The sequence below is a fragment of the Colossoma macropomum genome, unplaced genomic scaffold (genome assembly GCF_904425465.1).
Source record: "Colossoma macropomum unplaced genomic scaffold, Colossoma_macropomum, whole genome shotgun sequence".
NCBI lineage: Eukaryota > Metazoa > Chordata > Actinopteri > Characiformes > Serrasalmidae > Colossoma > Colossoma macropomum.
This window is the reverse complement of record NW_023494807.1, coordinates 19,741,989-19,768,566: the sequence shown is the minus strand read 5'-3', so window position 1 is coordinate 19,768,566 and position 26,578 is coordinate 19,741,989. Positions and strand designations below refer to the sequence as shown.

General features: G+C 39.3%; 1 protein-coding gene across 1 annotated transcript; it reads right to left on the bottom strand.

Annotated features, from left to right (window-relative positions):
• Positions 1 to 290: 290 nt before the first annotated feature.
• On the bottom strand, positions 291 to 26,578 carry ap1m1 (adaptor related protein complex 1 subunit mu 1). The gene is made up of 12 exons (XM_036556216.1): positions 26,362 to 26,578; positions 24,721 to 24,877; positions 21,552 to 21,619; positions 21,155 to 21,285; positions 20,471 to 20,618; positions 19,862 to 19,988; positions 18,215 to 18,357; positions 17,182 to 17,253; positions 16,682 to 16,840; positions 16,343 to 16,468; positions 2,288 to 2,363; positions 291 to 435 (listed from the first exon to the last, which is right to left on the bottom strand). Exons 1-12 carry the CDS (start codon positions 26,401 to 26,403, stop codon positions 413 to 415), a joined length of 1,272 nt encoding a protein of 423 aa, XP_036412109.1. The 5' UTR covers positions 26,404 to 26,578; the 3' UTR covers positions 291 to 412.

Genomic DNA, 26,578 nt, shown 5'->3' with positions numbered 1-26,578 from the left:
GCAGATAGAGACTGGGTTGGAAAAGGCTGGAGCTTTCCTTTAAAGATGGCTGGTAACAGGTCCCATCTATTGTACTTCTTTGAAAACAGACCAAAAACACTTGTTTTCCCTCCTCAAACGCTGCAAATACACAACTGGCTCAGGTCCAGACAGCAGCACAGAGAGAGAGAGAGAGAGAGAGAGAGAGAGAGAGAGAGAGAGAGAGAGAGAGAGAGAGAGAGAGGAGAGAGAGAGAGAGAGAGAGAGAGAGAGAGAGAGAGAGAGAGAGAGAGAGAGAGAGAGAGAGAGCAAGAGAGCAAGAGAGAAAAAAAGAGAAAGAGAGGGGAAAAAAAAAAAGAGAGAGAGAGAGAGAGAGAGAGAGAGAGAGAGAGAGATTTAGGCCCAGGCTCCGCAGGAGACGGCTGAAGTTGTACTACTGGGTCCGGAGTTGATAGTCTGCAAAGAAACAAGGAAATGAGCCATGTTTAATTAAAGCATTTGGAACGGCAGGAAATTGGGGGGGGTGGGGGTGGGGGGGGATAGTTTAAAAAGTTAATTGTGACAGCTGAGCTTTTCCGCCCAGCCGTCCAAGAGCACAATGCTAAATAAGACTGGGTTTGGAGGCAGAAGATAACCTGATGATACTGGCTTCAATTCAGGATATGAGAGGTGGGTAACAGGAGAGGGAAACAAGCTGCACCTGCCTCAACTCTCAGAAGATTTAACTCTTGTACTATTTAAAATTATAGCATCACTGTTAGATCAAAACTTCATAACTTTTTACCAATATCATATGAAAACAATGGCTGTCTTTACATCGTTTGAAGGGTTTTCGACAAATGGACTAATAGAAATGGTCCAAAATGACTGAGGAAAAAAAAAAATTCTTAAATTTAAAAATGTGTTTTCTGAAAAGCTCCCATTCTGGAGATGCAAAGTTTTGTTCTGACAGCGAAAACACATTTCTTTTGTTTTATAATATATAACTAAGGATGCACCAATATGACAACTGTGTGCCTTCAGCCCTATTCAGATTGGGTCAGCAAAAAAATGACCACAGGACGAGCGAGTTTCTACTAGGCTGTATTTTATTTTATCAAAACTTAACATTTGATCTTAATGGGACTGACTATGAAACAACTAGTCATTATTTTAAGAACATTCATTTAGTTGATATTGTGCTTAAGTGAAAAAGTAATGCCTTATACCTGTAGCTGCCATTATAACTGCCCCCTAAATGAGCTTGTGGGATCTCGTTTTTTTTCTGATTTATTTGATTTTCTTTCACCTATTGATCCTGCTCTCCCAGGCAGAATCAAAGTTTTACCACATGGACCAAGATAATGGTTGAGTGATGCTTCGAAAGGATCTATTTTTCAGTTCAGTTTTTATTGTAATGTTTCCATTTTTAATATCTATGGGAGATATGTGTCTCTGATACACATTCTAGGAGACTAACTACAACGAATAGCAGCAGTCAAAAATCTTTTTTTTTCTTCCAACTCAAAGAGGCAGCTGCCTGGAGAAACACGGAGATGCGTTTCTGAGTTTGGTGAAGAACAGTGGGTAATTCAGCCTGTAATTTTCTCAGGGTAGCATGGAGAAAAACAGAGACATGTCTGTAATAACAACCTCTCTGGATAAATAATACACTGGTATAATGGTATATATTTATTTTATATAGAATTTTTTCCTGATATTTCCAGAATTTTCCTGATTTCATTATTTTTATTCTTTTCCAAACTAAATGACCAACATCCTGCAAAATTGCAGTACAGAATGTACTCTTACTCCATCTTCCTAATATCTGTCAGCACAGCACCTCTGCAGAGGCCAGAATTATACCTCTGAGTGAAACATCCTCTTTTCACAGAAACATTACATTTCAGCCCTCGACTATCTATCGTTCGACTTTTACCAAATTGCCTAATTATTGCCCAATACCTGCAACACTCTGAAAAACAATGACAAATATAGAGCTGGAGAAAGTTGAGTGTGAGAACTGGTATATGCGGGGGAGGATGTGTGCATTTTACTAGTGTGACAACTAACTGGAGTGTGATTTCTAATAATAAATTGAATGAATACTGATCTACAGCTGTCCTCAATTCTATGCTGTGGAACTGCTGTTCGCTGGAGTTATGTTTTTCTTGCTTTATCAGAAATCTTGTTGTGATACGGGTAGTGTACTGTTATCTAATGTTTTTATCTTTATCTAATGTTTTTGTGCAAATGCACGTGAGAGAGAAAGAGAGAGAGAGAGCGAGAGAATGCACATGAGCATGTGATTCGATTTTATTCTGCTTACCTCCATTCTGGGTGATGTATCGTACCCATGGCAGTGCCTGGTATCCGCTCTTCTCAATGATCTTCAGGTAGCGCACCTGTTGAACACAAACCACTTCATTAAAGCCACTATTTACAAGACAAAACTACATTAAAATGCAACTTAAATGCAAACAACTGCACTCAAATGCAACAATTTGGGCACCTCTAATAAAATACTATGAATCATATAAAAAGAAAAAAAAAAACTGCTGCCTTTAGACCGTGTGATGATTTAACAGTGAACAGACCAGCTTCAGGAATATTTTCAATGTTTTTTCCTTTGAAAAGCTTCAATTTGGAGACACCAGGTTCTGTTCTGACAGCTACATTTTGTTTTGACAGCTATGATACATTTTTGCTTTGTAATATATCATAAGGAACGCATGTACAATGCATGCAGTCTAATGCAAAAGTATGAGCACCCCTGGTCAAATTACATGTTTAGCTGATTTTCTGGGTGAACGCATCCTGTACAGGAAACAAACTTAATTTACTTTCGGTAAATTTTAGCACACAATATCTGTTTATTTGCTGTTACTTCAGTTTAACCTTGGGGGAAAAAAACATAAAAATGTTCCATTACTTTTGCGCAGGCCACATTTTGTTAAAATGTGCATTAAAATTTGCAGAAGTGTGTGCTCTGTACAGCATGTGTTAACTTGCTGTCAGAAAAATCAACAAAACTTCATTTTTAACTATTTAGAAAATAAAAAAAAAATTAATTTGACTGGGGCACCCAAACTTTTGCATATGACTGTACCATACATCCACCCTACACTCGACTATTGATTCATTTGCATAGTCCCTTATCACCCCATGGGCTTTAACCACAATACACTATATCTATTTTAAAAAATTACATAAATTAAATAAAGACATACAGCTGTATGCAGAAGTTTGAAAACCTCTGGTCAAACATGTTTTGTTGATTTTCTACAGAGAACAAACTTCTGCACATTTCAATGCACAATTACTGTTTATTTGCTGAATCTGGCATATTGAAGAAAAAAAAACAAAAAACAAAAAACATAAAATGTGGCCTGTGTAAAAGTTATTGCACTTTATATTTTATATTTTTTTCTTCCAATATGTTAAACTTAGCAAATAAATAGAAATTGTGCACTAAAATTTACAGACAAATTCTTAAGTTCAGTAAACAGAGAAGATGTATTGACCTATTGACCTAGAGACCCAACAGATACATGTCATCTGACCAGGGGTGTTCAAACTTTTGACTTACTGTAAATTTATGTTAAAGTGTAATTTCAGAAATCTTTGAAATTACAGACACTCATGCATTCTGGCCTTTGCAGTGCTTATTGCAAATGAACTTCTAACCAATTCAGGATATTGGTCATTTTGATAGATCCACTGAATGCAAATAACTGGGTAAACAATAATCTTTCAGGTCACACTATGGGCTTGATATTGTATTTTTACCACATACTGCAATTGCAACATGTATCAATATAACCGCAATACGGCACTGTGTACATATTGTGAAGTCAAGGAACGTCCTGCATGGGTACGATGACGGTGGCCCCAGAGCCTGGGAAAGTAGTAGAATGTATACAAGCAGAGGAAGTGTTTGAAGAAGTGAGATTGAGGAAATGGCACCTTTTTCTCTGCAGAGAGATATTGAGACACGCGCAGTGCCCTTCCAATCATGCATTGCATCACTGGAGTATTTGCACAATCAGCTCGAAAAGGAAAAAAAAAAATACGCTGAAAAGGCAATATGGAGCTCTGGAAGAGCTGACAAACATTCTTCATGGAGTAAATCCTGGGTCAAGAGCAGAGCAGGCATTCTAAAGGCATTTGGTAGATGATCAAGAGAAGCTTTCAGCAAACTCCCAAAGTATATGCATGCTAACATTAAATGCCCTATCATCTGTAGAGCAGTTTTGGGCTGCATTCTCTAAGGACAGACCCAAACCTCCCAGTCTCAGGGTCCAAAATAGCATCTATATGAGCAAAATAGCAACAGAGCTTTTCTAAGAACAAAATCCATATTCTCAGTATGCATCAATACAGGGCTAAAAAAGCAGAGCTTAAAAATGGCCTCTCTCAGGACTATTTCCAATCAAAATTGGAGGAGAACCCTGGAGAACCACCTCCGCGGAGACACTCTGGCGGCTATTTCAGGCCGGCCGTGCGTGGAGTTGAGTGGGTCGGAGCAGTGCCACCCTTGGGTGCAACGGGGCACTATTTAAAACTTAACAGGCCTCCCTTTTGGACCTACCCATGGACTGGCAGAGTGACGAGACAACTCTAAATATCTAAATGTAGCTTTCTCTTCGCGGCCTTTTGGGCCAGAGCGTACGCGAACGTAGCGGTTAGGTCCCTAGGTTCTCGGCAGGCCGTGTTTGGGTCATGGCTCCAGTCAGGTCCTGTAGTCCTGGGCCAATATGGTGCTGGGGTTACAAGAAAAAGCCATGAGGTATACTGTCAAACAGACTCCAGAGGATTAACTCTGGCTTTACTGGAATTTGCCAAACAAGACGAGCTAAGGGACAATGTTTGTAGCCCTTAAGGTGGCTTTGGCTCGGAGTGCTCGTGTGTTTACTGTGCACCGGTCTCTCATTAGTGTGGCATGTCCTAGTAGACGCTGTGGCCTACAGAGCATGCTCGCAGTCCGGAGACAGACCGCCAGACTGTCACTGTCCCAACAGTCACAGACATGCAGTCTAGTCACTCACTCACACTCACACACACACACACACACACACACACACACACACACACATACACACACACACACTTATACACTCCCAAAAGCCTGTGCTTGTAAATCTCCACCTCAGTACTGGAGAGCACGGCTGCTGAGTCAGCATTCTCCTCGGGCCGCTTGTGCACAGCCAGTGGGTAAAGGCTATTTCAGTGATGGCTCAAACTCTAGACTCAATAAATCAATGTCTGCAGTGAAAGAAAGCCTGTAAAAATGTAGTGTGATCGTGATGTCTAACTAACAAGCTAAATATGAAAAGAAAAAGTTAACCAATATCTTCCAGAAAATATCTAATTATCACAAGATATGTTTTAACAAATGTCAATTATGAGACAGAACATCTCATAATTATAAGAAACTATCAGGTTGTTCTAATTCATTTATGACTATGGTGGGCCCAAATAATTTGAACACTCGTTTTCGTTCATTATGCTGGTATTCCTTTAGTGTTTACTCTTTAGTACACTTTAGACCCCACCAGAATACAACACTCTTGAGTTAGAGGCTTATTTATTACTGTTTTAAACCAAAACAAGAAGAAAAAAAATGGTAGTTACTTAATGATGGATGTGACACTAGGCTATAAAAACAAAACCTTAGCTTAAGGCTAAATATACAGCCATACTCCCTCCTGATTTAATAAATCATTGTTTTTCTTGCAAGTCTTTTTAATATGTACTAACGTACTTTGCTTTAGTCTTTTTTTTTAAGTTAGTACACATTAAAATGGCAAAAAAAACATTTAAACAAAGAGAAAAGGCCAGATATACTATGTTTGTCATAGTTTTGACTGTTGAACCACATTCAGGTGTAGAAGTTGAACATCCTCAGTCACTCGATTAGCCTCCGCAGAGCTGCGAGGCCAATACAGCACATAAATCTACACGAATGTGGTATAAAACACTGAAATTACTTGTAGAGTCCTCAACGAATGAGATTTTTGTTCGCCTAACGACGTTATTTCACTCGTGATGGAACTGAACTCAGAGCACTAAGTTAGCAGTGGAATATGAACCTGATTGCATTCAGCAAACCAGCTAAATGGATCATGAAAACGCATCACTGAACAAAGATTTTGAAAGATTTATGTCTTGAACATGTTTCTGTAATCGCTGCTATCTCAGTAAGAAAAACATCCATTCACCTGTCCCCTTATCTGACATTATATAACAGCATGTCTGTCTCTTGGCATCTTTGGGATGTCCATCATAAAAAAGTGAGGAACAAATGTGTAACTATTTGCTACAAATCAAAAACTGGAATACATCATTGAGTATCTGAAGTCTGTAAAATTCAGCACTAATAAGGATGTATCTTTTTTTACATCTCATTATAATCATAAATACAAAAAAAAAAAAGATCTTGTTTTTATGAGATAAAACAAAAAAAAAAAAAGTGTGATTATGACCCTGAATACACACAATCACTATGTGAAGATTATTTTGCAATTTTATTTCACATCACATAATTAGGATATAGATGCTCTATGTAAAAACACCACTTAAAATAGATGTACATGTAAATGACCTAATTGCAAATATTGGTAACCAATAATATGTTAAAAATACAGGATAAACTGCTCATTTACATCATGACAATTTTTTAAAATTATTTTTTCTAATGTATTTGCTGACAGTTTGTTGTCAGCTTCTCTCGATAGTAGGTTTGCAATGTGAAATATTTTACATTTGGAACGTTCTCATACTTGGGATATATAGACAGATGAATGGAGAAACATTCATAGGATACAGGAGATGATTTACCATGTGGCATGCATAAAAATGTTTAGCAGATCCAGTTGTCTTCAAATGTGGATCAAGACGGTACGAGGTAAAGATGCAAATGCTTCTGAAAAAAGCGTTCATTATTGGGGCACAGATGACAGGAGCTTCAGTCACAAAGACTGATCTACTGGCTAGAGTTTTAACACGAACAGTGACTAAAGTGACACCTGCATTTACATCTATGGGAAAGACAACAGCAAACAGGGTAGGAAACTGTGGTTGAAAGTGTTTGTACATTAGAGCGATATGTGAAGAAAAACAGAAGAGCAACTGTTCCTCAGGTGACTGAGAATGTCAATACGGGACGTGATCAGACTTGGTCAGCAAGAACACTCCATCCACAAACTACACACAGCGGGATGTTATAGTAGAGTTGCAGTGCATCAACCTGTCATTACAAAGACGAATGCACATTTGAGAGTTCAGTGGTGCTTAAAAAAACATAAAAAGGAATCTGGTCAGATGAGTCATCATTCACCACGTTCTCCAAGTGGGCGAGTGCATGTGTGGTGTACACCAAGAGAACAGAACAGGTCTGAACGCTGAGGGGGTCTGGTGGCTCATTTATGCTGTGGGGGGCATTTTGCTGGCATATTTTTGGGTCCACTTGTCCCCTTTAGAGAAAAGGGTCACTGCAAATCAATACAAAGTTATTCAAACTGATCACCTTAATCTTATTCAGTCCTGATGGGAGTGGTCTCTTCTAGGATCTCACTACCCTCATCCACTGAGGGTCACTGAATGGTTTGATGAGTATGAAAACGATGACCTTCTTAGTCACCAGATCCCAGCCTAAGCGAATACCTATGGGAGACGCTTAACTGACATGTTAGACAGTGCTCTCCACTACCATCATCCAAACACCAATTCAGGGTATATCTTTTGGAATAATGGTGTTCCAACCCTCCAATACAGTTCTAAGGCACTCTGAAGCTGTTCTGTAGGCTTCGGGTGGCCCAACACCTTACTAATACACTTGGTTTGTCAACCATCTGTGTTGTTATTTTTAAAAGATAATATCTTGTAATACCACTTCAACACAGATGACATTTTATTAATCTTGCCAACACTGGCACCATACATGAAATTTTGCTCTAATGTGATGAGAAAAAGGAGAGATGTGGACCTGAAAATGGTGTCTTAGAACATCTGTTAAGGGTAATCAAGAAGCCCTGGTGTTTCAGTGGTGGAACTTTAACCGCAGGCGAGTGCATGAAAAAGCAATTAAGATGTCGAACCTTAAAATGCATGTTTAAAAACCCGTTGCGTTTTTCAGTGACTGCATGAAAATTACAGGTCTCTAATCGAAAGCCAGTCTTAGCCCTGGAGACTGATTAGCTGCTAAGGGTGACGTCTCAGTGTGCGAGAGAAACTGTCATTTTCCACATATTTTGGCCTGTCTGCCTTCACCAACAAGACCAATCGGTAGCTCAGTGTGGGAAAAAAACCTATGCCAATCGCTTAAAGCGGTATCATGAATTTGAGACCCATGTCGCCACGGGATCAGTAAAATGCCACCCATAAAGATTTTAACCTGCACTTGCACGCCTGCAGAGAAAGTTGGTTAAATATAGCAAAGCTTGGGACAAAACATCAGGTCTATAGTCAGTGTCTACTGATGTGCTAGTGTGTGTTTACGTATGTTTATTCATGGGCCAGCCGAGGGCAGCAGTAAAGGTCCCAGGACATGTCAGACTCCAGCGTCAACCAGTCTCCCCCATCCAGTATGTGCAGGGCCTGTGGCCTGCATGCTAGCGCGTCCCGCCTGGGGTTATCTCACGCCATGTCAAGGCCAAAAAGGCTGGGGCCTTGACGCCTGGCCGCTGGTTTAGTGGCTGGCCAGGAGAACGCCGCCTCAAGAGCGCTCCGGCGGCTCGCGGGCGGGTGCGGCAAAGGCCGGGAACGAGAGAGGGCAGACAGACATGCTGACCGCAGGAGAGAGGGAGAGGGTGAGAGGGAAAGAGCGAAAGAGAGGGAAAAAGAGAGTAAAAGAGAGAGAGAGAGGGAAAGAGAGTGTGTGTTTGAGTGGAAGGGTTATCAAAGCATCCCTGAGGTTTTATCCCATTCCACTCTCACGGGAACAGGGCAGTCAGCAAGTTCACCCTGGAGACAGCTGCCATGGTGACCTTGCTGAACCTGCCAGAGTGTGTGTAATGCAGACACAAGGTAAAGCCTGTGGCCAATAAGGATGGTCACAATGTGGTCTTGTTCAAGAAGACCCAAGCACAAGCCCGCAAAGAACCTTTATTCATTTTATTTGAGTTACGGGCTGGTAAAAAAATGAACAATTTTCCCTTTACAGTAAACATAGTCGGTCAAGAAACGTTTGGCGCCCAACGTTTTCTTCTTCAGCGTTTGCACTGGAGCTGCGAGGCTAATGTAGCTAACAATTAATGGAGGCTTATGGCCATCGATTAGTACAGTGCAAACTGCATGCCTTAATCATCACTTACTACAAACCACGTCAAATCTCAACACACTTTACGTAGTTTCTGACACTACAACACATACTGTCATCTATAAAGTACACCGAAATTACTCCACCACTACAGGGATGCTCGATCAGAATCAGCCAAGATTGGAATCTGCAAAATTTTACTCAAAACACAAAATCAGGAACCAATTTTTTCAATTGCCAATTTATTGTTTTTATTTTGGCAACTTCATGTTGCAAATAATATAAGCAAGGTAAGTGCTCTCTGTATATGAATGCTGCTGCTACACCTATACCAGGGGTTTTAAACTCAACCATTAAAAGGGCCATACTAAAAACATCTCAACAAATCAGTGGGCCAGCTGTGTTTTCATTTCATTTTTTATTTTTTTGCCAAAAAAGCAACAGCAAAATAGGCACTGAATGCTTAAACAATAATATTCAATAACATAAATAATTTTAAATAAAAACCAATTGCACCATATAAAACATTTGGCTTTATATAAAACAACAGGCTACATTAGTTACGGATCACTGTCAACCTCTTCAAATGTCCCCAATGTACGGTAGGTGTTTTAAACCTGCCTGTTTGCTTGAACTAGACACCTGGCATCTTTTCTTTTTATGGTGCTGTACTATAGACGCACATTATGTTGCAGTGCATGCTGGGGATTGTAGAGCAGCTCATGGTGAAATGGGCTAATATTAATAGAAAAATTATAAATTATTTTGACACATGGGACCTATACTATAATATCACAGCACAAGCATGCATGACTCATTGTACTATATAACCAATCACCTCTTACTTTCAATGTAGCACTTTGTTTGATTCAGGTTATTTAATAAGCAACTGATTTAAAACGGGAAAAAAATGAAACTCTGGCCCATTAAAGAGCAAATAACACTGTTTATCTTGCCAGTTTGGCTGATAAAAAGTACTGCAAATGTGCTTCCTTGTGTTCATTTACCTCACACTGTATAAGCTTCAGGTTAAAAAGTTAATAAAAAAAGTCAGGCAAAAGGTTTTTTCAAATCAAAATCGACCACAAAAGTTAATGATCAGTGCATCCCTACATTACTACACTCAGAACAAATTTCGGCATAAAACTGAATTTTAGTATTCCCTTTCATGAACAGAGTACAACGCATAGCTAAGAACTGTAGCTGTGTCAAAAACCACATAAGCAGGTTTATTTCAGATCAGTGGTAGCTGGTGGTGAAGTTTGGGTGTTTAGTACTAGAACAGACAAACTATGCAAAGCAGACGGCAGGACATTTAGGCCTGTGAAATTTAAAGACAGAAAAACTATTATGTGAAAATTATGAAATAAAAATGATCGTTTTCTTTTAATTTTTATGAAACAGTGCTCGATTGTTTAAATAGACACCTCTGGTTTACAACACACTGCTGTTTGAGCCTTGTGTGGTGATTCTGACTTGCAGTTAGCATGATGCCAACCAACGGTAATGTAAGCTACATTAGCCTCGTAGCTCCAGTACAAAACTAAAGACACCAAAAGTGTCTAGGCTGATAAACTACATCTGAGGTAAAGCGAAAACTGTAAATTGTATTTTGCGACCATCGTTTTAAAGTCTTCGGTTTCGGACGGGGACAGGCCTGAGTTTTACTTTCTTGAACTGATTTAAAAGGTTACTTCAATGTGAAAAAAACAAAACAGATTAGCACAACAGGCAGCTGTGAGGGTATAGAGGAAAACAGCAATAAATGAAGATTGGAAAAATTAGAAGAGGAAATCTCGCATAAGTTAACTGCTTAATTAGATTTGACAAATGACTGATTTTTTTCCCCTCATAATCCTGCTCATTGAGGGGGGAAAATCGAGTTAAGAGAGAGGTTTGGTGACTTTGAGTTCCGTGTGGGATGCTTAATACAACTTGGTCCACAAAAGAGAGGAAATCTCTGGCTCCCCAATTCATTCATTCCCGTTCAAAATCATATAAAATCAGCACTAATTGTATTGGTGGAGGAAGATCAGCAGCAGCAGATCGGATGGCTCCTTTAAGACGATCATACAGAACTGTATAGAGCGAGGCAGGGCAAACAGAGTTCAGCCAAACTTTCAGCTACACTCACACAATCACTCCCCATGATCAATGACTGTGGCTTTGGCTATGAGACGATGTAGCCCTCTCTCAGTTCCTTGCTTCTATTCAGCCATCGATCCCATTCATAACTGGTCTTACACACTAGTATGTTGTAGAGGTGCACAAAATATTGTCTGTCAACCATTAATGCGATATCCGCATCTACAATACCAACATCGCAGAGGCAAGGAGGGACTCCTGACCAGACCAAAAGGCACCCATGGGGGTTTTCAGATACCTGGGACAATCTCCTACGGATAAAATCATCAGAAGAAGGAACTGCCCAACAAATGAAACAAATGAAACAAATGAAATAAATGTTATCTGATCTCAGGCCCCTTTAAGTTTCATATTTTTATTGACTCATGGGATGTTGTTGCTATTCAAATATGGTCTATTAGACAGTCTGTGATAACATTTACCCTTTGGTGCAATTAGGACTACTTTAGTTTTTTGCACTACAATTCAGTTCTGCTAATAAAAACAGCACAAACTGCTGCTTAATTTACACATAAATCAGGGCTCCAGAATACCTTATATACTTTTTAGCCACCCCCAAAGTGAAACCTGGCCATCCAAAATATTAAACTGCTTTGTTTACATTACATTTTTGTACCACCATGGTACAGGATCCACCGAAACACCAAACACAACACCGAGAACATGCTTAACATGTATGTGCATACATTTAGACAAACAATGTATACAATGACATCTATGTTCCATAAAGACATTTATGTGCAGATGTATAAGAGTAAGTGTATCAAACACTCTGTAACTAAAGATATAGTATTCTAAAGAATCACTTTATTTTCCTTGAAATAAACTGCATTCCTGAAAGCAAGTCTTTGTAAATTAAGGTTCAGTGTGTTCAGGTTGCCTTGCAATACCTCTTAAAATCATTACATATTTGTCCTGGAAAGCTGCTGCTCTTCAGAACCATATAATATTTTTATCGTCCCAGGGACAATGAGATGGTGTTAGTCTGGAGCCTTGATAAATGTGAACGAACTATTGTTTAATCTTACTTTTCTGTGTTGTTAGAAGTTGGGGGTCTTGCCCAGAGAGAATCTGATCCCTCCCTGCATAGAGGACTGCAATATGCAAATAAGTAGGGGTGGGCGATACACAAAAATATCACGATACTGGACATTTTCATAATACACAAAAAGAGCCAGTGCTGCCACATATAAAAATACGAGACTAATGACTTTCAGAAGTAAAACAACATCAGCATCGTTTTTGCCAGGCTCAGAGAAGTCACTGTATGCTTTACATCACGTGTCAGGCTCCAGACCTCATGGGCCAAAACACAGCAGACTTCAGCACGCTGCCTCATTATACACTCCTGAATTCAGAACTGAATTCAGAGAGTTAGATGAGTGTTAACACTTGTTGCCATGGTACTTTGGCCCGGAACGTCCCCACTTGGACACGTCTGCTTTACATGCTCTCGCCTTTATCTCGACGTCTGTTTATATGTTGTGTATTTTTGTTGTTGTTGTTGATAACTTTTTAAAATTTCTTTTATAGTTAGCATACAATCAACATTCTCTGAACACCAATAACATAAAAGGAAAAGTACTGGGGGGGATTTTGAAAAATTAAATAAATAGAAAACATAAGAGTATTCAATATATACAGGATGTTGATGTTTACAGTCTTAACGTAGTTAAAGGCATCAGTCCAAAAAACGAACCGTTGCTGCCTTGGCATCATGTAATCTCGCTGTCGCTGGCTCCAGAACAAGAATGTCCAGAAAATATCTGCACCATGACCGTGGCAAAGAAAGATTAGGTTCAAACCAGGCTTTCAAGATTGCTTTCTTGGCCACAGTTAAGGCTTCCAGAATAACCTTTATTTGTTGTGCACGAAGCACCAAATTACAAATAATCAAACCATGACCTTGAGGATTGTAACTGAAAAGCCCCCAAAAAAATATTTAAAATTCAGAATAGCTAAACCACCAGATAAATTTGCATGCTGGAGTGATTCTAGAAGCATTTTAGGTCTTTTGTTGTTCTATGTGAAATTTTTGGATAACTTCTCAATATCATTAAAAACGTGGGGGGGGGGTCATTGCAAACAGAAACTGACACAAGGAATAATGTTCATTTTTAATATGGAAATCCTGGCAGAAATGGAAATTTGAAGTAAAGACCATTTTTCCATGTTCTTGCTAGGTCTATTGAGATGATCATAGCTTTGTTTTCAAACTATCTGAATATGGTTAATTTCTGTTTTTTACTATTTAACCCATTAAAATATTTTAGATTACTGCAGTTGTTAACTGTGTTTCTTGTTAAAAGTGAAGGGACATCCCAGAATAATACATCATTATTAATCTACAAAATAGGCTCGCTTAGGCAAGCAAAACTATTTTAATCTTAAGAAAATCCATGCATAAATACACTATACTGTGATATACATCAAAACCATCAGAAATCCTAATTATATTGCGATATAAATTTCTGGCTACCTCCCACTACTAAACTAAGGTATTTATATAATCCAACAAGAGTAAATTAGTCAAAATAATGCAGGTCAATCTTTAACCTTGTCACATTTTTAATACACTGAGATACGTAGCTATATAAATCATAATATAATCACAAAGCCCTCTTTTTGAGCCACAGACATGTGGGTACGAGTGGCTATACGAGCAGGCCTATTAGAGAAGCACTGTAACAGAAGGAAGAAGAGTGTATTATTGGTTGAGCGCCAGTACAGATCATCTCTCGTCTCTCATTGCATGAGTTTGTGTCAGTAGCTGTTACCTGCGGCTAGACCAACAGGGTTCAATCAGTTTACAGCCGCAACCTGCGATCATTTACCACCTAGAGTCACACCATCACGCAAACAGAGGACACGTGTGCTTGAGATTATGTAAGGTAACAGCTGACGGAGGCTTGTTGAAAGCCAGCCTATAGAAAAGTGGGAATTTGCCAAGAAAGCCTGTAAAGACAAGACACATCTGAAAGACTCCTGCCAAATTCTTCCTGTTTCATCACATCAAGAAACATCTAAAGCATTTACACAGAGAATATGCAAACAATGAAGTTGTCAGATGGACCAGTAATTAGACATCAGGGCTGCAGTTAACAATTATTTCAATAAATCACTTATTTTCTCTGATGTTATTTGATTATCCAACTAATCAAACCACTACGCCTTATGCAATTTCTCCTCCCTTTGCTCAATCACAGTGCCACGATCATTCACACTTTTACCTTACAACAAGCCATTTTGTTTAATATGACCCAACGAAAAACAAGCCATAACACTCTTACGCTTCCTGTGATGTACTGCAGCGCTGTTGGAATGACGATGTGTATCAAAAGAACATTACAGAGCATTATGAACGGCTTTTCCCCCCATATCCAACATCACTGACGACTTACAGTGAGTTGACGACTTGAGACAACTTGTTGCTGTTCAGAGGAAAACAAGTATCTCCAAAATAGTAACTTTACAGGACAAGGCAAAAACACACTTACCTTTCAATGTAAGTTAATGTAAAGAGGTTTTATTGCAAGAGATTTTAGAGCATTTCTATTGGTCCATTTATTATAAAATGAAAATGAAATGAAAAATGAAACGAAACAGTGAACTGACTGGCTGCTACCAGCTCTTCCTTTGTTCACATGTCCCGTCATATCAGCGCTACAGTTCACATGTTTTGGTTGGTAAGAGATGGGACTAAGCATTTTATGATCTCTGTTCATGTCAAGTATCAAAAGGAGGCACAACATTCAAGAACTTCTCCATTACGGGTCTGATACCACTTGAAAACACTTGATTGGTCAGCCTGCTGACAAAAAAGTATATCCAATACAGAAAACCCAACTAGTTGTTTTACACAGCATCACAGTTTTTTAGAGGCACTAAACTCTTCAGATGTTTAATTCCACCACCACTGTAAACATTCGGACTTGGCAAATTTCTCTAGAACTGAGCATTTCACATAAAACCACTCAATTCCTACACTTACATCTTAAATTTAACCATTTTGAAACAAAAAAAAAAAGAGGAATCACCCCGTAAGTACAGTAACAAATGACATGTACTTCATTACTCTTCATCTCTGCTACAGCCCTATTAGAGAAAAAGGTCTTCAGCAGATGCACTTGGGGCTTAAAAACTAAAGAAACACTCTTTAGAGACAAAGCTAAATTGGACACAGCAGTGGGAGCAGATTCCCTGAATGCAGTTCATGTAGGATCCAAGAGAAAATTCTAAAGTGGATCTGAACGGCCATAAAGCCACTGCAGCAGAGGAGCCTTCTAACAGTCAGTTCAAACATGCTCCCAAACTAGATAATTTCGCAGTGGTGTAATTTTCTGAAGCCAGGCAGCACACACACTTGGCTCAGGCGCATAAACACACACACAGACACACAGACAGAATAAAAACACAGCGCCTGCAGAGGAGTGTCAGAATGTGCAGCGTTGCCGTGTTTCTGTGCTGTGTCTTTTAGGCCTTACACCGTGCCTCAGGTACAACAGCATCAGGTACAACAAAGAGTGCATTTGTTTAAGCAAAATGGGCTGGTGCTACATGCCAAAATCCTCAGAGGACACCAAAAATGAAACTATAAAAGCTGCCATGTATATACAAACGTCACTACATAAGAGTAACAGCTCACCAAAACAGTGAGCTGATGCTTAATAAATACTACACAGACTTACAGAGTCATGCCTGGTCAGGTGCATCCAAGCACAAACGGTACACGCTTGAGTGCAGAACTTAGTGTATGCTGCCATCTAGTGATGGCAAACATAAAGTCATTCCAATCTCCTTTCAAATTTTCGGTGCTACAGTGATTCAGTAGTCAGGCAGAGTCAGAGGAGGGACTTTGGCGCCCTCTTATGGCAGACAAAGGAAAAGTAAGCCCTCTTTAGACGGTCAGCAGTGATTACTGGTTGAGATTAATAACAGAATGAGAGGAACTCTGTTTCACAAGTGCACAAACACACACACCTGTATTCCAGAGGTGGTGAAGTAGGGAATCTCAAACTTGACGCTGATCGGTGGCTTTCCTTCTTTATCTTCTGCTTCCACACTGGGCAAACCGAAGTGAGCTCTCATCAGATACTCCTTACCTCCCTGAGACAGAGAGAGAGAGAGGGAGAGAGAGAAAAAGACAGAGAGAGAGACAGGAAAAAAATAAGGAGAGAAAGACATAAAGAAAGAAAATGAATATATCTTATAGGCTGACAGCACACATTGTATAATTTCATGTTCTGTACTTCAGAGCAACATAAACATCTTAACCCTTTCACCTTCCGGGGGTGTGTGTGTGTGTGTTTGTGTACTCACAGGGAAAGACTTGATGGACCAGACAATCTCACTGTTCTCTGGGACCCACTTCACACTGCCCACGGTGGTCTTAAACTTGGGTGAATCTGCGTCTGTGGGTACAGGGATGTGGATCTCCACGTTATTGGCTGTAGAGCGTCGCTTGAACTGTGATTTGGCCTGATAGAGGAAAAAATTAAAAATTTAAATTCCTGGAAATTCATCTGGACATCTTTGTAAATTGAGATTCAGTGTGTTCAGGTTGCCTTGCAATAACTCTTAAAATTATTACATATATTTGTACTGGAATGTTGCTGCTCTTCAGAACCATAGACTATTTTTATCATCCCTGGGACACTGGGATGGCGTTAGTCTGGAGCCTTGATAAGAAAGTTACTCTGTAACTTGTGCCATTAAAAATCAATTTAATTAATCATGTTTACTCAGTTAACAAAGAAATCAATTAAGTTAAACTGTAAAAAGACTTAAAGGCAGCTCTGATAAGAATGAGGAGCACTGACCTTTATCATGTACTCAATCCTGCTGTGCGAATGCTTCTCAATCACAGACTCGATCCAGATCAGTGGCTTCACCTGGAAAACAGCACAATCTCCTATCAGTGTAATCAGTGTGTGCAAGTGTTTTGAAGGAGTATACATATAAAGTGTAGTACAGATGTAGCAGTAGAGTGAAAATGTCGGCTGTGTGGAACTATTTTCCGGTTTCTACAAGAGACATTAGACAAGCAATGTGCAATCACTGTTCATGACGAGTATCAAGAGGGGAACACCACCCAAGAATTTCTCCATTACAGGTTTGATACCACCTGAAAACACAACATCTTGCAGAACACGCAGAATACAGCAAAACAACAGAAGCATAAAAGAAAGTTCCTGCTAGTCCATAACAACATGTATAAAATAGAGCTCACGTGATGCACTGGTTTGCTGATAATATTGGCCGATACTGACAAGCCACAATTGTATCATTATCGGCAATAATAGTGCAACTTTTTCCCATCACAGCATCGCTCAGATTTCAACTTATGATCTCCTGATGAGTCAAAATCTTAGACAGTTGTTACGCTGTGGACACCAATATAATCACCCCGTTTAACAATATTACTGGAATACAGGCTTAACCTGTGCATCTGAACACAAAACTTTTGAAGAGAAAAATACACAAAAACACTAAAGTTAATTGAGAAACTGAACCACCAACAATTCTGGGCAGTTCCACCCACAGTGCAACGATATTAACATTCTTTAGGAGTTTTTGAGTTTCTGCTGTTTATGAAAATGCTCTAAATACAGTGATATAAAAGTACATGATTAAAACATTAATATACAATTATATCTGCCAATATTAGACCAATTTTAGCCCCTAAAAATCAGTCCACGAAATGTCCAAATCAGTTGTGCCCTAGTATAAAGTGTAATGCACAGTAACCATACGCTCGTGTGTGTGTGCTCGTCGGTCTGCACAACACAGCCCAAAAAGCATGGTGTGTTTGAACAGTGCCTGTGTGAGTGAGAGATCAGCAGGGATACACACGTGTGTGTTGAGGCGGTAAGACATGAGCTCAAACTCTCCGTCTGGAGGGATGAAGGAGATGGTGCGGTCGTTCTCGAAACGGGACAAACGCACACACTGATGGAACTTCACATCTTCCAGCTCCACAGACTTACTCTTCCCTCCTGAGATTGACAAAAAGATGGTAACTTCAGTAAACAACAAAAATACATTTCCACAGCTCACAAACCACCTTAATATGCTAAGATAGAAGAATATACAGCAGTAATTAACAGTGTGTGAACTGCATGACTAATCATCACACGCCTGCCTCGAACCACTAAATAAACCAAAACAGAATTGCTTATGTGGTGTCTGACACTGTAGGGCATACTGTTACCTATAAATTGTATGTATGTATTTATTTATTTATTTATTTACCAATATACTGTAAGTCAGTAATATTTACATCTACATTAATTACTGTCATAACATCAAGGAATAAGCTCTGTATTTATTAAGTGTCCCTAAGAAAATCAGCTTTTCACTTGTCACAAATAAATACAATTACAGTGGAACTAGTCCTGGATCAGTAGTTTTACTTACAGGAGAAATCCACCATTTTTCAAAAAATCTGCATATTTAAAGGGGAATTCCACCAATTTTTCAAAATTTCTGCATAACTTATTTGTTAATATATAAACTCAAACAGCTCATGTGAAATGCTTCATTCTAGAGTCAAAATTGTTCACAGTAGTGGTGACAGAAACCAGATGACTAAAGAGTTTAATGCCTCTAAAAGCTCCCTCACAGAAAGACATTACATGAAATGGTTACAGATATGCTGCCTGATGCCTGAGGGATTGTTTTATGATAGTTTTCAAAGAAGGTTTGGATTGAAATTTATTGGTTTTTTTTGTTTTGTTTTTAATACATTCATGGTGAAGGGGTGCAAGGAGGGTGCTGTAAGGCAAACAGTACCCACAGAAAACTTAATTTTTGAGAATTGCCACTATTTATTAACCATTATCAACAGTAAAAAAAAACCTCAGAAGACACATGCAGGCTCAGATAGTATATAAAATGGTTATATTTGCATTGTGGATATTGTGACTCTCGGGTTCCTATAACCACCACTATAAAGAAATATGAGCCAGTGTGTTTTTCTACAATTAACTATTTTATATCGAACCACTCTGAATGAAGCTCCCTGATAAAAAGCTACCACACCAACTGGTTTTGTATACACTGCATGATGCCTTCTGATTTCTGAGAACAGGTTTTGGCCAAAAACTTTTTTTTAGAATACATTTATGGCAAAGAGGTACATGCAGTGTGAAATAGTTTACAAATAAATTAACATTTTTTTTCTTTACCATTATCAACATTACATATAAAAACTCAACACTAATGGAATAACCAGACCTGCTAATAAGCTTCACAGGTGTTGTTATTGATGATGAGGGTTTTCGATGTGAACATCCGGGCTATATGGATATTTTATCCTGTATGAATAAGCCAGGAAACCTCTCACAGATTACATTACGCAACCTCCTCTGGTAAAACTCATCCAGCTCCAACAACACTTCAGAGATGTTCAATACACATCTGGTAATTTTACACACAGTGTCCAGCCTTTTGCAAGCTTTCCACAACTAAGCTCAAAGTAGGACGGTGCGGTGAACTTACGTCCAGTGTTTTCGAACAGGACCTTGTCGTTGAGGCCCAGACGCAGCTCTGGCATGCCTGAGAGGAACACTCGCATTTTAATGGAGCCCACAATCTCACTGCGTAGGACGTTCCCATTCGCACTCACCTGAGGACAGAAACAGCAGAACAGAACAGATTTTACTGCACAGTTCTCAGTGTTGAAAGCACATACAGAACATCTTTTGGCCCGAAGGCGGTTTAAACACCTAAGAGATTTGACTGCAGATCAACAAGGAGATAAAATGTGATTTGGCATTATTCCCAAGGTAGTGCTTTTAAGAGCCGTCATTCCAGTTTTACAGTATTTTTAATTCTTCTTAATTTGGCACTATCAAAACCAAGATGCTAAACCACTGTATGTCAAGACTGAGGGACAAAGTCAACTACTGAAGGAAATTCAGCCAATACATACAGGTGAAAACAGAGCACAGCTGTGGCCACTTGGCCTGTTACACAATAACAAAGCCCTGCAAGCGTCTCTCCGTTTACTTTCCTCCTCACAGCAAAAAAACAACAGTGTCCTCTTTGTTGTGATGGATTTCTGTGTTTGTTTAGACTGCAAAGGCTTTCTAAAAACAGCGCTCCTACCAGGAGGTTCACTGACTCAATGACGTCCAGGAAAACCTCATTCTTCCTGTACTTTATGCCCTCTGACCTCCAGGACACAGCGTTGGTCACCGTGGCAGGGGGTCGTGGGGCGCCTGTGTCCAACTTGTGCCCCTCTTGTGTAATATATCTGAATGAACACACACAAATAAGTACAATGCCAGAAAACGTTGACGCACAAGTTCCAAAAATAACTAATACTAGTCGTACTGATAATGCTGACTTAGAAAAGTGTCTGAAGTTTGCTTCTTTAGTTTTGCACTGGAGAAACAAGGCTAATGTAAACAACAAATCATGGAAGCCTAAAACCCATAAATTAGCACTGTGCTAACTGTTTGTCTCACACACTTCTCTCAAACTGCTAAAAGTAGTAGCAGCCATCTTCAAGCTCCATATTTTTGCTTGTAGACAGCAGTTTGTCATACAGTGTCAGAAACCACATCCTTAACCATTCCAAAGGTGTAATGATTCAGGCATGCACTTTGCACAGTGTTAGCTAATGAGATACAAGCTTCCATTACTTCTTAGCTATGTTTGCCTCGGAGCTCCAGCTCAAGACTAAAGAAGCGATCTTGACTGATCGACTACATTCAGACTGAGGGAAGTTTCACAGAACTGTTCCTTTAAGATGCAAGAAAGGTAACAGATAGATGAGATGATACTGACTCCTGGAGAATCTTGCTATCTGTCGTTTGTGGGTAGCCAAAGTCCATCAGCTCATCCAGCAGCTCATAAATGATGACAAAGTTATCTCTGATGCTCTCCTCTTCCAGCTCCTTGAAGTACTCTGAGAACACCTGATAACACAACCAGCATTTGGACATTTAGGGCCAGTTTCCTGGACATGGAATAGGCCTAGTCTTAGACTACACAACACAATAAAAAGTTGGGTCTGGGAAACTGGCCCACAGCCTAACGTGTTAATATAAAAACAATTCAAGGATTGTTCTTAACCTACACTCAACAAGTGAACTGGTACATGGTATTAAATGACATCTCATCATAGAAACAAGTTATTTTACTTAAGTGTCACTCAAAATTGTCAATGTTGAAGCAAACGTACCTGAACGATTTTATACAGGAAGGAGAAAACCAAGGACACACAGGCGTTTTTCTTAGATGTAGCAACAACTAGTGGTCACAGCGTTAAGGAAAACCACAACATCCTTGTGAAAGTAAAAAAAGTAAGTGCAGCAGCTGGGTTTACTGTTTGCCCTTCAGTGCAAAAATTAACTTAAAACCTCACGTAGTACACTCTAATGAAACACAACAAACGCTACATCAAAAAACAGAAAAAGGAACAAAGTGCTAATGCACCGGGCATTTAACACAACAGGCAATATATAATATGTAATTTCCTGATTATATATCATACAATTGTTAGTTACATCCACTCACACAGTTGTAAAGCATTCTATCAAGTTGTTATATTCAATAACAGCACATTCGTTTTCACATGACCAGCTTCATTCCACTGACTACTGGTTGCTAAGTAACAACAAAAGCTTTTTCTGGGGGGGGAAGGGGTGGGGGGGTAGTTTGGGGGTGTTGGGAGTCTCCCTGTGCACGTAATTTTGAAGAGCAATACAATACGCTCCAGGCACCCTGAGATTAAAACATTCCACAAGAAACAGTCAAGTAGCCTATGTCAAAGGCATTTGGGCTGAGCCGAATGACCAACCAGATCAAAGATAAGATGGGTCTTTAGTAGGGATGCATCAATACCAATTATTTTCAGACCAAGTACAAGTACATAATTTTAGAACTTGCTGATACTATACTGAGTAACCTACGTAGAGTTAAGTAGTTAGTGTAAATGAGTGCTTAGCCTAGCTTAACAGTTAAATAATTCTAATCTGTCTCATTTTAAATGACATGCATTAGCTAGTTATGCTACATTAGTTACCTTGGATCAAGTAGCGCTGCAGTGGAGAAAAGTGGGTTTGTTCCTTGCCAGAAAGTATGTTTCACAGTTTTGAACCCCGATCTGTCTCTTTCAACAACAGTTTCTGTAGCACAGTGACACCAGGTATCACATCCGGTGCTAAAGCATCTGAAAAGCTCACTTGTGGAGTTTTACATTTATAGTCTTTTCTTTGTCTGGTTGAGCTGAAGCTGAATGTCCTCTAAATCCAGATATACACTGTGTGATTTTAGAAATCCTGTTCTTTGGTGACTCGCTATGTACATCTGAATAGACCATCGATTTATATACTCATACTGTACAAAAACCCTTCATCCATGCTACATGAAACACAGCCTCTACAGACAGCTCTGTCCATGAGCAACTTCAAATAAAGCTGCATGGTCAGTACTGAGCAAAGAGAAACTGTGCAGTGCTGCTAACACTGTGCATCAAAGCTAAAAGCCAGGCAGTGATGTACATTATAGGACAATACAGGATCTCTACAGCCTATTTTATCAACAAAACAAATTATTATTTATATCTCATAATTCTACTCAGTCAAACAGAGCAAAGTCAGCATAGATGGTAGGAAATGTTGACTGTTTTGCCTCTGTTTGGCTGGTTTCAGTGTCTTTGCCTATACTGAGGAAGCGGTCGTGATTGTGTGTTTAAAACGGTCTGAAATCACACAGTGTATTCCTGGCGGGAATCCGCCAAGGCGGAATGTTTAAAGAGCCCAATGACTTTGTGTCCGACCACCACGGAGTCAGTAACAGTGTGTGAGCAGAGCTTCCTTCGCTGTCAATTTCAGTCGTGCGTTCATTAGGGCAGCAGTGTTCACTCAGCTTACATCAAATGGTATCAGAACATTGGTATTGGTGAATTTTTAACCAGTACTAGCCCAATACCCAAAACCAATATTGGTATCGATGCATCCATAGTTTTTAGCGACAGTTAGAAAGAAGTAGAGATTAGTGGTTGCAGCCGCAGAGGACCCTAAACTGTATTTTTTCACAGATCTAAATGCTTTTTTTGTTTTAATTAAATCTGTTTAACTTAAAGTAATTTAATCTAAGATCTAAATTATCTTGACGCAAAGAAAATGCACCTTGTTTTAGTTTAGCTTGGTTTTGCAAGTTGCACTCTGTATGTTTTTCAACAGTACAAACCCAATTCCAAAAAAGTTGGGACTGTAGGTAAAATGAAAATAAAAACAGAAAGCAGTCATCTGTAAATCTACTTTTTTATTTGAAAATCTACGTGTATTTAAACAAAAACAGTACAAAGCTATGTAATGTTTTATCTATCTTATAAACTTCTTTGTTTTTTTGTAAATATATATTCATTCTGAAACTAATACCTGCAATATGTTCCAAAAAGGTTGGGCCAGGGGTAATTTAAGACTAGGAACACTGTAAAATGTTCAAGAAACATCCTAAACAGACAACACCAAGCCACTTTCTGCATGTTACAAGAGCTGCGTAATGAGAGAGCGGGTGCTAGATTGGCCTGCCTGCAGTCCAGACCTGTCTCCCATTGAAAACGTGGGTCTTATTAAGCTCAAAATACGACAAAGGCGCTGTACGGCTGCACAGCTGAAGACTTGTATAACTGAAGAATGGTTACCTTTAATGAATGGATAATCAAGTTACTGCTGGGATGGAAAAACAACAGACTTCAGCTGAAATTAACACAGATCTTTAGGCTTACCTTTTTTTGGTGACAGCGTTGGTGTTACACAAAAAATTAGCAGCACGCAGAGGAAGACATTTGAAAACGTTTCAGTTTTTAAAAAATAGCCGAGGGAAATCGAACGGTTTTCGTGCGAGATGTTTAAAAGGAGGCTGCCACTTCAGCTGAGCTAATGAGCCATCAGGGCTAACAGGTACAACACTAGATGCTGATGGAGACTTCTATCTTCTTATCTCCCCCCCTCAGCGGACAATCAGGATATTAGTTTGTCCAAAAAATTAATTTTTCAGTTTCTGGACCTAAATAACAGTGTTAGCGATAATGTCACGCCATCTCAATCAAGTCCTTGGCAGAATGCTAATGTTAAATCACTCACCTATTGGAGTAGCAAAGTGTAACTTGCCAAATTTTACAGTCTTGTTTAACCATAAAACTGCTTTTAACAGAACTGTTAGCCAATATACTTCCTGTGAAACATAACACGGACCTGAACAGTGATTTCAGTATTCAAATACTGGTTAAAGGTTAACAGAGTTCTTGAGCATCCACGCACGTCCCTACTCTAGATCTGCACTCCAGCCCTTATGGCACAGATTAATACAGAACAAGAGGCAGACAAACACAGGAAGGATACGGTAGAGGTTGTTGTGTTTGATCCACATGAAGCGCACTCCTCCGTGGGCCAGGATGGGGGAGAGAGTCCCCTCCTCTTCTTTATCCATCAGCAGGGTCATGAAGTGCTCGATCTCAGACATGTCCACATCGCCGCGGTAGTTACGGCAGATCAGGACCTATCAAAACACACGTAGACACCACAAAAACATACGACACAGCGAGGTCACTAATAGAAACAGAAGCAGGCTGCACAAACAGCACAGTCACAATCTGAGCTGGAGCAATAACACTGACCTCAGATTATACAGTCAGCAGTATTAGAAGCTATGAAAAACAATAAAAAAGTAACCACAGTGTCCTTTGGCAGACAAAGCAGTAGGGACAGCCTACCGGGCTACAAAAGGACACCATACTTAAGTTCTCAACCCTGAAAGCTGAAGCAGTAGCACAAGCAAATGGGGTCTTAAATAAACTTTTTTTCAATAATTTTTTCCAACTTCTTGCATAATTAAGTGGTTAAAATGTAAACAAAGTCATTCAGAGTTGTTTGATGAGAAATGCTCCAATCCATGGAAATGTTCACAGTGTTCGGTTACTGAAGTAACCAGATATGCGAAGCATTTAATACCTCTAAAGCTTTGTCACAGAACAATACTACATTGACAAAAAAAATACATTGATGATGGAGATGCACATGCAGGACATCGTAAGGCAAAGTAGGTTTTTTTTATTTTTTTTTTTTAATTTGCCATTACTTTACTTTATCAGCATTACATATAAAACTCAGAGGAGACATGTAGGTTCACTGGTCATTTAGAACAGCAAATAAAAAGCTTATATCTGCACTGTAGACATAGCAATTCGTGGTTACTAATCACCACCACTGTAAAGAAATCAGAGTCTGTAAGTTTCTCTACAGTGAACCATTTCACATCAAACCACTCTGAATGACTGTTTACATCTCAACCACTGAAAAAACTTTCACTTGGGAATAACTCGAGCTATAATATAGTTAGTAATACAATGATTTAGACAGGATTAATCTGTGTTTGGAAATGGATGACATCGGAAAAAGATATGCAAGACGTCTGTTACGTGTGAAAAATCTTTTTACAATTATTTACAACCTTTTTAAAAGTTTTTAATGTTTAAAAGATTTTTTTTCCCTCCAAGAACCAGACGTACAAGCCAAAAACCATTCGGGAACCTTTATTTTAAGAGTGTAAGACTGACAACCGCTTGTCTAGGAGGAACACGTATGCTATTTCACTTAAATTCCCCAGTAGCATTTTTAAAAATGACTGTAAAATCAATATTTTAACAAAATGAAGCATTAAAATACTTATGTAAATGTCTCAGAGAGATTTACCACATCTTTACTGCATCCTTCTTAATTTGTGGTTTTGCAAACAAATCTCTCAGAAAATGACGAAAGAGAAGTTAGCTAGCGCCGCTAGTCGGTCGGTATCAGGGACTGTTACGGTCCATTTTGGCATTAGAAAGCCACTCAAAAACACAGACATGAACGTACACCGTCTGTAACATTCAGACCTACAAAATTATGTTCACAAATACAAAAGACAAATGTAAGTTAACCAGCTTCGTCGACTACAGCAGCAGTTGTCAGGGTGTGTAACTCAGCTCTGTTCCGTTATCTCACCTTGCCTTTCAGATCCAACACATAAACAGCGCTGGCAGACATGCTGATGTTTCTGTTCGCTTCCTAACGAAGCGACCGATTTTCAGCTCCAGAGATCCAACAGTCGCCTTCCCAGATTCATACACAGCGTTAACGGTTTGATCGCATCGGTGTGGGATGCTGAAATCTCCGAAACAGCAAATGTTAAGATTTTGGGCCGCCGGTTTCCACGGTCTTA

Excerpts from the sequence above, each read along its gene's own strand:
- ap1m1 (XM_036556216.1), bottom strand. The coding sequence starts at position 26,403 with ATGTCTGCCAGCGCTGTTTATGTGTTGGATCTGAAAGGCAAG. Across the intron at positions 24,878-26,361 it reads TGTTGGATCTGAAAGGCAAG|GTCCTGATCTGCCGTAACTA; the intron begins GTGAGATAACGG and ends GTGTTTTGATAG. Across the intron at positions 17,254-18,214 it reads CTTACCGCCTCAACACACAC|GTGAAGCCACTGATCTGGAT; the intron begins GTGTGTATCCCT and ends GCTGTTTTCCAG.